The 13,489-nt window shown below is 41.1% G+C and overlaps 1 protein-coding gene across 6 annotated transcripts in view; it reads left to right on the top strand.

Annotated features, from left to right (window-relative positions):
• XYLT1 (xylosyltransferase 1) overlaps nucleotides 1–13,489 on the top strand; it is a 597,640-nt gene that overhangs the window by 198,194 nt on the left and 385,957 nt on the right. For all 6 annotated transcript variants that reach the window (XR_007901956.1, XM_051775893.1, XM_051775747.1 and 3 more), the window contains 2 exons: nucleotides 12,030–12,202; nucleotides 12,824–13,026. Coding sequence is in view for 5 of the 6 variants with exons in the window: in XM_051775893.1 (XP_051631853.1) it covers nucleotides 12,030–12,202; nucleotides 12,824–13,026 (376 nt within the window). In the remaining variant the exon portion in view is untranslated. The remainder of the gene's footprint in view (nucleotides 1–12,029; nucleotides 12,203–12,823; nucleotides 13,027–13,489) is intronic.

Below are 13,489 nucleotides of genomic sequence, written 5' to 3'. Positions count from 1 at the left end.
TTATTTAGTCAATAAAATGACGTTTTCTGCACATTAGACTTTTTTTAACAACAAAACTGTAATGTCTATTGAAGTACAGAAAAATTACTTTATGTTGCTTTTGTTGAACATTTTCTGATGCCAGCAATTTGATTTTTTTCTTTGTTTTCCTCTAGTGGTATGTTAATGGGATCTTTTTATACTGTGATAGAGTAATGGAGTGAAAGTCCTTTATTTTAGCAACAAGACTATGCTGTTTTGTTCAGTTCTTTGCCCATAAATATAACTGTGAATATACATCCTTGTGAAAACCGATCCAAATAATTTTCATGACAACATTTTAAAAAAATCAAGCTCAGTTAATTAGTAGTAATTTGTTCCTTGCTGGCAAAAACATTGTATTAGGAATTGTTTTCCCTGTTGGTTCAAAGGGATGAATGTTAAAAGGCCATCATCAAACCCACCTGCTATGGCTGCATCTGCTTCCTCTTATTAGTGATGTTTCTCAATAACTGAAACTCAGGTGTGAAACGGGGAGTTAAAATTCTGTATTGAACTCCTCATACACATTTAATTATATATGTTTATGAATGAAAGTCATTTTAATACTCTCTCTTTCGTGTGGCAAGCTTGCTTTAGAAATTGCTGACGGATGTGTGGGGGCTCAGGTTTGCTGCTGGTGCAGCTTTCCAGGCTGGAGTTGGGCAGTTCCTGGGCAGGCTGGGGGTTAGTTGGGAGGGTGGGGAATGGGCTGTGGAGCAGAGCAGGAGTTCAGCAGCTGTCTGGTGGATGGATGTTTCAGTCGCTCAGAACCCATCACAGTGAAGCATGGAATTCAAGATATGATTTTCAAGGCACCCTAATTGGATTAGAGGGATTGTATTAAAGATATGTTGGCTATGAAATGTTTCGAGGATTAATGCCAGATGATTTTTTTTTTCTTCCTTCTTAAACTATCTTTACTAATCCCTCTTGATCAGAAGCAGCTTCTGGAAAGCATTCTAGCCAGGAAGGAGAGCCCAGCCCTGCCTTTCCCATCTCCAGGAAGAGAGACATAAGTTGTAATATGCAATGCACAGACCAAAATTCTCCATTGTAGTTAGATCCAGAGTACTTACTGGTACTTCTTTTTTCTAAAAATGTGCATATTTACATCCTGAACATTTTCCATGTTAATGAAGAATTTTGGGGTATAAGGGTGGCCCGTGGAAGAATTAACATCCGTGTATTTCTCCTGTGTTTTAACCTGTCCATATATGCTAAAATCTAGCTTAAGTAATGCAGTGGCATTTATTATTCAGATGTTATTGTAACTGAGCATACTATACAATTAAGTTTTTGAAGTCTGCCAAAGGAACCAGCGTTAATTGCTTACAGTAGAATCTATTTGCTGTTGGAAATGTCACAATATAATTATGTTACATTCCTCTGTCTGGCAAGTAATATACTCAGAGAAGATTGGTCCTCTTTTTCTTCTCTGTTGGGTAAAATTGCTCACATTCCATATTCATCCTTTAAGTTGTACCCATGGTAGCAAGCTTGCTTGAAGTACATGAGCTGATCAGTGATAAAATAAAGTGCTACTATTCAGATGAACAAATGAGAAGTACTTTGGGTCATTTGGGAAAACCATTGCTTACCAGGGTCCTTTGACATAAAGGATATTTGACAACAGTTATGTGTCTAGCAGTGTATCCACACTCGAGGCATGTATGTATTTGTGGTTCATACACATACATGAATCTGATGTCTCACACTTCTTTTGCTGCCACAGTGTGAGGTTCTTAAAAGCACTTAGTCCCAGCCCTGCAGCCTTAGAAATCCATAAAAGCTTAACTCAAAGGGATGCAGAGGAAGCACAGCCTGACAGCTTTGGCGTGGATCTTCCCAGACATGTGCTATTTATCTTTTCTCTGCCTTTTGACTGTATTGTGAAATTCCTATTAATTTCACTTGCAGTGCAAGTGTCAGCTAAAATATAAGGCTAAACTTTCCCATTTTGCAACACAGTGATGCAAGGGACAAGTATGTGAGTTGAGTTTTGCTTTTGCTACTGCAGCCTTTATTCTCACTACCTCACTAGACCTTTTCAAAGTAGCTATGTAAAATACATGGGAAAGTCTTTACTTTTTTGGTCTGTTTCCAATATTGTGTTCATAATTATCTTGGGCAGAGAATAAAGGCAGACTCTGTCCTTCCGATTCTGCATTTAAAAAAATAGGAGACAGATGTAATGGAATCTCAAAGGAAGGATTAATTTCTAGTTAGCAGGCCAGCTAGTCATATGGTATAAATTCACTTGGTCCTGGCCTTGCACCAACTGATTATAATGATTAATTGTTAATTTCTTAAGATTATCTGGGGGAAATGATAGTTTACATAGGACTTGAAAGCACAGTAAAACAAAATGGGCATACATTGATCAGGCAGGTAACAAACATGCTTTTATCTACCTCTTCAGTTCTTGATAGTCTCAGCAGTACATAATATCTCTTGGGAGATCCTGTGAAGTAGAGGTGTATGTAGTTGCTGCTGTTTTCACTCCTTATTGATTATTCGTGCTGTGAGCATGAGAGGTAGAGATGGTGTAAAGGTTAGGATTTGCCACTCTCCAAACACACTGAAACAGACACTCCAATCAGCAAAGGCTGTTTCAAATGCTAATTTGAAGTATGAGCCTTGATAGATTTCTTTTGCTATTTTTCTTAGGATTTGTTATGTTGATATTGTTACTTTCTTGTTTGATGTATACCTTGGTTGCTGTGTAGTAACTGGTCGGCTTTCAAGTTTCTGTTCCTTGAAGGCTTAAACTTCCTGATCATTTGTGGCAGAAGAGAAAGTCTGAACTGAAATAAGGACATTTTCTATGTTTTTATCCTATCTTGCTCAAGAAATCTAAAGGCTTCTCCAGCAGGGAAGGGAGTGAAGTGCTTCAGTGTAGAGAAGAGCTGACTCCAAAGCCCATTGTTAGTTTTGGCATGAATGGCAGTGAGCCAGTCACTGGGGTCCCAGCTGGAATGTAATCCATCTGCAGTGAGAGGGCTGGCATCCTCTGCTGTGTAATTCAGGCCACGTAAATCAATGGCCAGTTCTCTAATAGAGGTGCCCTAAGGGCAAACTGCAGGACTTGGGAGCACCTCTGGGCTGCCATCACCCACCTCCCCTGACAGCAGCTCTGCTGTACCAGGAGGAGACTGATGGACCTGTGGGCCACCACTGTTGCCTGAGAGAGCCTTGAGTATAACAGCTCCTATAAAGGAGCCTTTTTGCCATTCTGACCAGTTCTACCTCTACTGCCATCACCTAAACAGCTTCTGGAGAGTCCTTCTGTCTCCACGGACTGTTTGGAGAGGCTGTGCAGCAGCAAGATTTAGAGGCACCTAAATTGTGTTTCTGCACTTGAGTGGTATGAACCTCCCCACTGTCACTGCTCAGAGGGGTAGGGACTGCAGGCAGCTTGGTGGCCAGCAGCCCTGGCAGGGGCTGTCCAGGAAGGATGTGCTGGTGGCCAGTGACCCATAGCAGGCACCCACTAAACAAGCTGCCCAGAAGAACTGGGTCCCCTCCAAATGCTTTTGTAGAAGCCAGAGTGCTGTTGGCGTGGCTGTAGCTGTGTCCAGAAAATGCAAATTGTGAATGAGGTTTTATAAATGCTTCTGTTTGGGTTTGTGTCATCAGTTTTCTTGGGAGTGGTGGGATGACTTATCTCGTCTGACAAATTTCTGTTCTCATTCAGTTTTGGGCTGTTGATAGGAGCATCCTTAGCAACAATTAGTGGTGGATTAGATAACTAAACACATGCCTCATCTCAGCCCTTTCACTTCTCTCCTTGTGTAACCTCTCCCCTCCTAAGGAGCACAAAGCCTCCTAGACAGTGATAACTCAGCTGGGTGGGAGTCAATTCCTGGAGCACAAGAGCTGATCGAAGTGTCTCCTCCTGCAGACAACCTGGCTGGTTGGTCTCCACAAGTTTTGACTCTGAGCTGGAGATCCCACTCTTAACAGGCTGCTGGTTTGTCTTGAAAATCAAGCTGGAAAATCTCTTTTATTTACAGTGTTTTCTTAGGGCTGTATGATACAGGTACCTGTAAATAGGGGTCTTTCTCTTTTTTGTGGTTTCCAAGGGTGTTACCTCCTAAATGTTAGGTTATAGAATCAGAATGGGTTGGGTTGGAAGGGACCTTAAAGATCATCTAGTCCCAATTGCCCATGCCGTGGGCAGGGACACCTTTCACTAGACCAGGTTGCTCAAGGCCTTATCCAACCTGACCTTGAACACTGCCAGGGTTGGGGCATCCAAAAAGGAGGGAAAATCAGTGCCTTTGACCTGCTGGCTACACTTCTTTGGGTGCAGCCCAGGATTTGGATGGTTTCTGGGCTGCCAAGTCCACCTAAGGTTTAAGGTGCAAGAGGACTGAATGGTCTTTACACGGAATATTTGTGCCTGTTCTTGGATTTGCTGTATGTTACATCTCTGAAGTCCAGTAATGTCACTGGATATAGTAAACATAGCCCAATGCTCACTTAGAAGGCATTTTGTATTCACCCTAGTAACACTGATCATGATGTGCTAATTGACTGTTAATTGATATGATAAATACTATTATTAGGAGATTCACTCTAATTCAACATTAATTAATTTACTGTTGCTTTTGAGTGTTATTTATTCATGGCAGTCAGTAGGAATACGGAGAAAATACTTGACTAACACACTCCAGCAAAACTACAAATAATTGAGATTTGTCTCCCAGGAATGCTTACCATTTTCATAATTAGAATAGTCAGAAAAGCAAGCTTGTTACTGAGATGATTTGCCTGCCTAGATAAGTATCATAGTAAATTAAGTTTAGTGTGTGTTACAAGGGCAGTATAGTGGAATCTGATAATTAGTTGGTCATTTGCAAATCATAAAAATGGTTTCAGTAATGACTCGAGACTGCAAGACAGAACAGAATTTTTGTTTGAAGTATGGCAGGCTGCTTCAAACCAAATGCTGCCTGGTTTTGTCTGAAATTTTAGTGGCTATGAATGTGCTGTCACAGACACAGCACATACACAGACCCTGAAGATTGATTTTGGACAGTCCTGTGTTGTCCCAACTGCTTTTGCAGGTTTTGTGATACAAAAAATTTCAGTCTTTGTTCTCAAGGTTTTTATTTATGTTCATTTACAATGAATCCTGCAAATCATGTGAAAAAAGGCATATTTACCAAAGTTTTCTGGTGCAGGGTGTCTTTCTTTCTGGATTTACTTAATGGATGATGCCTGCCCCGATGGGTTCTTGAGTAAGTCTTGGAAGTGGTGCATGGAGCACAAATGTTAAGTAGTTGTAACAGGAGGATGACAAAGCTGGGATGGAAATGTTTTCTTTTAAATTCCAAAACAGAAAATTATATTTTTTCCCTTTGGGAAAAGATAGAAAAAATCATCTTCTCATCATCCAACTGTGAATATGAAACAGTTCTGCCTGTGTCCTTTGTCTTCTACCTTCCTTCTTTCATTCACTTTATTTTTCTGTTCATGGACACCAGAACTGAACCTAAATCTGTAATGACAGTGAGTTTCTCTTTTTATATAAATTCTGCAGGGATGCAGAGCTGCTTATCAGTTCACAAACTCACTGTAGAGAAACTTCCAGTGATCTTATGAAGGGAATTTTCCAGCTGTAAGGCAGAGACTCTTTCTTCTCCTCTGACTACCTTAAGTTTATACTGTCACCCTCTGAAATGATAAAAGAAGACTCAAAATTGCCCACATCAGCAGCTCCTTTGTTCCAAGAAAGGCCTTCTTCTCAGCATGGAAAGAACATTACTGAAATCTGTCTCTTAAATGTTAAATGCACTGGCCACTGAGTTCTTGTAAATTATGTCTCGCTGCTTCCCGCCTGCCTTGCATTGATTTTTGCTTATGGGTTACTTGATCATATGAACTTACAGGGGATCATAAATTGCTTCTATAATTCATGGTAGAGTCTGAGGATGAAAAACAGTAGAATAGGGTTGTTGAGATAAAACACAACTGCAAAAAAATTGAATATCTACTCTTCAATAGCAGCATGATTTCAGATTTTTTTTCCAAAGTTCTCAACAGTAACACACAGATAAAAAGTATGGGTAACAGAAGTTTTAAGGAAATCTACAGAACATAACTAGCAACATGTCATTCTGTAAATCATAAACATCCCTCTCAAATCCCCATGCCCTGGGGACAGTTGTACAGAAGATCATCTCAACTGATTTCACCTCTTCAACTTTGCTAAACAAGTTAAAACCCAGCAGGAGAAGCCACACATATGACCAGTCATGTTAATTATCTTCATCAGGAACTTGGTTTGTTTTGCTAAAGCAAAGAGCCCCTCATTGACAACGGTGGTGGATGTGCTGGGTTCAGCTGGCACACGAGGAGCTGATTCCCTGAGGTGGAGCTGATTCCCTGAGATGCTCATGGTTATGCTGCTCCTTGGCAGCTCAAGAAAGCAGGTGATGGCCCTGCAGTGACCAGGACGTGTCTGTGGTGCACAGAGCCCTCTGTGGCCTGTTGGTTGTCAGTATGTACAGATTCCCCAGAATTACAGTCAACCCGCTTTGTGGTGAATACCTTATTTGCTTTAGGGGTCTTCTACACAGAGAATAGACCAGTGGGCATTTAGCTTATAGGTAATGGTTCTAATTATAAAATCAAATCAGGGTTCACCTAAAATTCTTTTTTCCACTGAAGATCTCCACAAGAGCCACCATGGAAACAAATGAATCGTTTCTTAGGCTGGAGGTGAAAACTGGCATCCCAAAGTTGGCACTAATGTTGCTAGAGATAGTTTTCTAGGTTCTGACTTAGGAAAAATTGCTTTTTCATCTAAGTGTGATTAACACACGCTGTGCTACAGAGGTTACCTTGCCTGTGTAAGGTGTCCTCACTGGAGGGCACTGCAGCAAGAGAGAACATTCCCTCTCCAGCCTGATGGTAAGTGATGCACTTGCTGTAATGGGTCATTGGGCCTTAACTCCAACAAGAGTTCTGGCTCAGGACAGATGAATGTTGCTGTTATCAAGCCTTCAGACAAAGACTTCTCATCATGTTCTGATGGCTCACTGGTAAATTGCTCAGTGACATTTTTTATAGTTTTTATATAACTCCAACTACTTCTATTACTAGGTCTGATAAAAAAATTGTGTTTTCTAAGTGAAAACATTGTCTTGTCTTTTTTGTTGTGTTTTGTTTTGTCACCATTCAAACAAGGCAAAACTGGTTTCGCTCTAACCAAAATGGAAAACATTTTCAGATGAAAGCCAAGCCTGGAAATTTTCAACCTGCTGTGTTGTTATGAGTTGTGAGCAATTGAAAAGGAGTTTATAGTGGAAATCTGAGTTCAGCAACTACCACTCAGCTGGCTGTTGCAGAAATGGTCCCACTGAAGGGAATGAGGCTGCTCCTGTGAGTTTAAGTAGGGACTGCAGAGCTCTGCCTCTTTGGAGTGATTATGGCTCATACTCCTGCTATAATGACAGGGCTTCTGATTGCATTTATGGATGTAATAGCAGTAAATAGTGGGCTGAACTACACAGCAATAACTCTTCTGATGTCCTCTATCCATTGATTCATGGATCAAGGCACAGTATACACTCACAGCTGTGTTAAGATGAAGTCAGCAGCACCCAGGTATGTCTGTGCAGGGGTGTCCTGTTGAACAGCCAGGACAATACCAAACTGAGAACAGATTTTGATGAATTGATTTACAAAACATAATATGGCTCACAAAATTGATTAAAAGATTGCTTTGTTCTGTTGGAGAAGTCTAATCTCATTAATTAGCAGTAGAAGTAAGAGATTAGCAGGTTGGCTCTGAGTTATATTGGTGGATGATTGAACATAATGTGGCATCACAATAAATATGAAAATGATTGCACCATCTTCATTATTCTGGCATTTAGTAATACTGCAATACATGAAGATTAAACTTTTAATTATGAGTATTGATTTCTCTGGGCTTTAGAAAGTGCAGGTTGAAATTGCACTGGAGCTGAGGTTCTCGTGTTATCTACAAAACCAGGTACGGATTTTCCTGCTAACACACATTTATGCCAGTCCTTTCAGGCTTTGAACAGGAAGCTAAAAGGCAGCTTTCTCTTTTCTCAGTAAATTTGTGAAACACATTTGGTCACAGATCAGAGTGCCATGTTTGTGTTCAGTGTAGGATAGCACAGTAAATACACTTTGATACAAGGGCTAGAAAATGTTTGTTGTGAGCTAGGTGAGCACTGCCCCTTCTGTTGAGGTTCCATGTGGCAGTTTCTCTGAAGCAAGGCAGCATGAGAAGTCGCTCTTCTATCCACCTTTTCCATTGTTTAATGAAATGGAAAACTTTGAGGAAGTTTAAGGCAACAGGCTTCCAGGCCAGAGCTACTGTGCCAGATGGCCATAAGGAGGATGCTCCGTTCACTCTCCCCACTCGCTCATTTGTGCAAAGCTATTTTGAGGGTAGAGCTGTGCTCTCAAGATGGAACGGTAGCAATCATATCCTTCACAGTTTTTGTTTTACTTTTTATTAAATTGTGGGCTTTTTATTATGATTTATAAAACACCAATCTGCATAAGTTATCCTGGAAAAAGGGAATTCCATAAAGGCATAGGAAACTTCACTCAACAGGCAACACCCACGCTCAGAGAAACTTTCTAGGTGAGATGGAGTGCAGCTCCAGTCCCACTGAGACTGCCCAGGTGACCTGTGCAAGAGGAGAAGGTGGGAATTCTCTTGGGTTGGCTTGACTCATTTTTCTTGGAAAGGCAGACGATGGCGTGTGGAGAGGTGACAAGTGTTGTGAAGGCTGGGAGGAGGGAGTGCTGCAGGCAAGGAGCTGCCCATGAATTCTCTGGTATGCACAGGTTTTATAAAATGAAGTGGATGGAGCTATTCAGGTCTTAACATTGCCCATATAGCTCTGAAGTCCTACTGTATTTTTTAGTAAGCAGGTACTCAATTGAATGTTTCCTTCCAATTTCATCTTATTTGCAAACCAGGCTGGTTCTTTGTCAGTGAAGCAGTCTGAAAAATAAAGGGTTCTAAGCAGCCACAAACTAAAACTAGGGGAGTGACAGTATAAAGCAAAGTAGCAGATAGTCTGACAGATGGAAAAAGTATAACATTCTTACCTTTTGAAATTCCAGGCAGCCAAGAAAAGGATTAGATTAAAGAAGTCATAATAGTATGCGGGTCGCAAATGAAAGTATAAAAACTTAAACCTAAAAGAGAAAGAAGAAAGGAGCGCATGGAAGAAGAGGTGAGAGGAGGAAAACAGCAGACAGCAAAATAAGTCACTGCAGGAATTTATTAGAGAAACCCATTGAAGTGAGGTGGCATTTCAGGTGAAAATTCGGGAGGATTTTATTCTCAGTAATTGCTAGATAAATGATAGTGTGGGTATTGAAGGAAAGTTAGTTTAAAATAAAAGACCTACAATATAGCTATTTTAAATTCCCCTCACCTTCTATGTATCATTGCAGAAAGCCACTGATTTCAGAAGAGAGGTATCCAAAAATGTAATGAAAACCACTAAAAATATTTGAGTCCATTTATGGGACATCATCAGCTTGAAATCAAAGCAGTTTAAAAGAAAAATGGCTTGTTTTAGCAATTGCAATTACCCTGTCAGTTCTCCTTGCAAGCACATTTTCTTTCTCTCCGAGTCCCTTTTTGTCCCTGTCACCGTGCAGAAATCCTGGGCAAAGGCTAATGACCATAATACACAAAATGAAAATTATAGAAGGAATTACATTTAAGCTTTATTTTTAATTTTTTAATGTTCATCTGATTCTTACTGAACTGGTGGTGGAGGGTTTTTTAAAGAAATCCCATGTAAGTTGTTTGTGTCCCATTTGAAGCTGAGTGACTCATGGGGCTAGAAGTGGCTAGTCTGAATAGAACTGGGGGCAATAAAGTTACATTAATTTATGAGCAATGGTACTGCAGACTGGTATTCTGTGCAGGACTGTGGACAGTAACAGTCTGCTGCATGGGGCAGTGAGCCTCTGGGACTTTGTAGGCTCTTTAGTGTTCAGGATCTGTGTGTATGTTCCTGGATAGGGACCCAGCTGCCTTTTAGCCTCTTACACAGTCCAGAGAAGAGCCTGATTCTCTTTGCTGTACCTCTTACTTACCTGTACAGTTTCTTGGACCTCCAAGGTGGAAAGAACAGATTCTAACTTAAAGCAAGTGTTGTAGGGGAACACTGCTGAGGAGGAAGGAACTTGAAGGGAGAGTTATGGGAGATGTTGAAACCATTCCTTTCCGGAATGTGCTGCTCCCATTGCAGCAGGATCTGTCTCGTGGTTGTCTAAAAGAAGTGTTTCAATTACTCAAGGGCATTTCATTACAATTAAGGGGATCACATTGTTTCGTCACCTGAAACGGTGCTCTGCAAACTGCCAATTGGTCCGTTTTTTCTGAGTTTATGCTATTCCTTTGAACAAGGAGAAGATACACAGGAGGGATCAGGCAAAGGTCTTTTTTGTGTGTTCAGACTTCGTTTTGTAACTAATACTTTTGAAAACAAAGAAAACAAACAAAAAAGAAAGCTTTTGGTATTGCTTACTTTGATCAACATATGCTTCCAGTTTCAAAAACCTGTGGAAAAGTGTTTTCCCTCTCTCCTACTCTCACTTCACACTTGGCAAATGCCTTTCTTGTTCCTTATATCAAATCTCACAGACATAAGCATGTGTTTTTAATAGCTGTAGATGTTTTGGAAGGTGCAGTGGAGTTTGTGGCTGTACTCCTGCTGTCTGATAACTGTGCCCAAGTGCAGCCTCAAGTTTGTCCTGTAACACAGTGCAAGCTTATCGTGTCTGCAAAAGGAGTCTTCAGATGGGGGGTACATGGAGGTGGGAGGAGAAGGGGGCATCACAAAAGGCACTAAGTGCAGAAACTGGGCAACAACTCAGATCTTAGGGCTTTGAAAAATTGTACCTTCGGCAGGGGTGACACACACTAACCAACATTTGAGACAATGATATCCCTTTCACTTAAAAAAAAATAATGTTAAAATATGCAAGAGGAAAATTGGGGCAGGAGGAATTTTTTTTTTAGCTTTTGAGGTACTTTGCTTCATTTTTCTGCTAATATTCAAAATTTCAGATTCTGTCTAAACCATTTTTGTTGAAAAAGGTCCTTACAAGGTCAGAGCATTTGACGTTGTTTAACTGAAGAATGAATGCCAGTTTTCATATAAAATTGCGATTTTCTTACACTAAGTTCAGGTTTTTGAGTTGAAGAGCAGTTACATAAAACCAAAAACAAAGCACTTTAAATTCTTTATTGAAAATGTCCCTCCAGTTCTCCAGTTAATCAATATATCCTGTCTGAACCTTGCACTGTGGCACTTACTTTACAAAATAAGGACCAGAAATTACTCCATGAAAATAAAAAGTGAACATAAATTTTAAATAAGATTGTAAGAGCCCCTCTCCTACATGAAGACGTGAAAATATGCATGTTGCCATTTAAATGTTCCAGGATACATCTGCTGTTACGAGTAAATGCTATCAGTCAATAATCCTCAGCAGCTGTTAAGTAGCAGAGTTTCACCAGCTTCTCAGCAGAGCTGTGCTGATCAGAGGAACAAGCAGCTTTGGCGAAAAAGGGGGTTTCACTCTGGGGTAATGTTGGCCTTGACATTGTTTGAATATTTTGAAGAGTGCTTAGAAACTTTGAGGTGACTCCTTTGAAGGTACAAATGTGCGTACTCAGGTAGAGCTTTGTCCAACTCATAAACACCTGGGTACTTGCCCATGTTCATGCAGCCTTGTTCAGGATGAGGCACACAGGCAGGGCTGCATGGGGAAGGCTGGCATGGCTGTGCCCAAGGGGTGATGGCCCTGTATGGGGACAGAGGAGAGGGGTATGATCTTGATGGGGCGCAGGCTGGCACCCCTTGTGAGTTCTTGCTCTGCCATAGAAACTGCTTTTGAAGAGAGAGCCGAGGTGGAATGTGTACTGCTCACTGCACCCCTGCCGTGTGGATACGCTCAGAGATGTCCTGTGTTTTGTTTTTGAACAGGAAAAGCCAACAACAATGTACAGTGGGATGACGACTCCGTAGAATACATGCCAGCCAACCCAGTCAGGATCGCATTTGTCTTGGTTGTTCATGGCAGAGCTTCTCGGCAGCTCCAGCGCATGTTTAAGGCTATTTACCATAAAGACCATTTTTATTACATTCATGTTGACAAGGTAATATATCACTGGTTATAAATTGCCTGTCTCACCATCTGTCAGTTTACCCATCTTTGTCATCTTCTTCATCTTCTCTTTACCTCTGCTGCATAAAGTGCACGTCACTTTTTGTCTCTTCATCTGTTACATGTTCGGAGCCTCTTTTTTTTTTTTCTTATTTTTCTTTCTTGGTATCTTCTTTATGTAAGAGCCTTCATTTCTCCTTCTGTGTCAATGAGTATCTCTCCATGTCTGTCTGTTGTACATTTAGTTAGCAGCAACCAATAAGTTGATGCAGACTGAGGTGATAGCCTGAGGTGCCTTAGGCAAGTCACACACTATAAAAGGGAGGTGGTAACATTCACCTCCTTTATGAAAGCCCTTTGGGATCTACAATGACAAATGATGAATAAGAGCTAATCACACTGATTAGTGATTACTGTAGTTGTAATAAAATGAATTAAACAGGGTTCTCTGTACATTTAGCAAATAAGCATTTAGCAAAACAAGGTTTTGTACTATAGTAGGTGAGGGCAAAGCAATGGCAGCACTCGGTGAGTCAGGAGGTGGTTAGTGAATACAGGGAGAGAAAATTTTGGACAGAATAACTTGAATGTATTACTTTTTTCTCCTGTAAAGCGATCCAATTACTTGCATCGTCAAGTGCTCCAGTTTGCCAGCCAGTACCCAAATGTGAGAGTCACTTCTTGGAGAATGGCAACTATCTGGGGAGGAGCAAGTCTTCTGTCCACCTACCTGCAGACCATGAGGGACTTAATGGAGATGAATGACTGGCCATGGGATTTCTTCATTAACCTCAGTGCTGCCGACTACCCAATCAGGTACAACAAGCATTTTAAGAATGTGTATGTTTTGTTCCTGAAGGAAATAAGTATGGATATAAGGGATGACATGTCCAGGCTGTGCTGCAAGAAGCACAGTCAGAGGGGCAGTTTCTTTTGTTTTATAGCAGAAGACTCCCCTTGGTGAAGCAGGTGTCTGAGAGCCACACTTAGGCCAAGGAGACAATCACCTTACTGTACCCTGTGTGTCTTCCACTTCCTTGGGAGGGACTGCAGCTGGAGCAGGGTAGCAGCACTGGACCTCCACTTTCACTGAGGGGCTGCTCTAGTTAGTCAATAGTTCCAGCAAAAGAGGCAACAGAGGATGAGTAAAGTGGCAGGAAGTGCTGGGGCTCAGCAAATGAACCCCAGGCGTGGAGAGATTCCTCCCTGCCAGGGCTCTGATTAACAGTTTGATTTGATGTCTCAGCAAGTGTTAAAGGTATGAATACAGATTCAGTGA

This window comes from Manacus candei, unplaced genomic scaffold (genome assembly GCF_025592945.1).
Source record: "Manacus candei isolate 608988 ecotype Guabito, Panama unplaced genomic scaffold, ASM2559294v1 h1tg000002l, whole genome shotgun sequence".
Classification (NCBI taxonomy): Eukaryota; Metazoa; Chordata; class Aves; order Passeriformes; family Pipridae; genus Manacus; species Manacus candei.
This window is presented reverse-complemented; position numbering and strand designations above follow the sequence as displayed.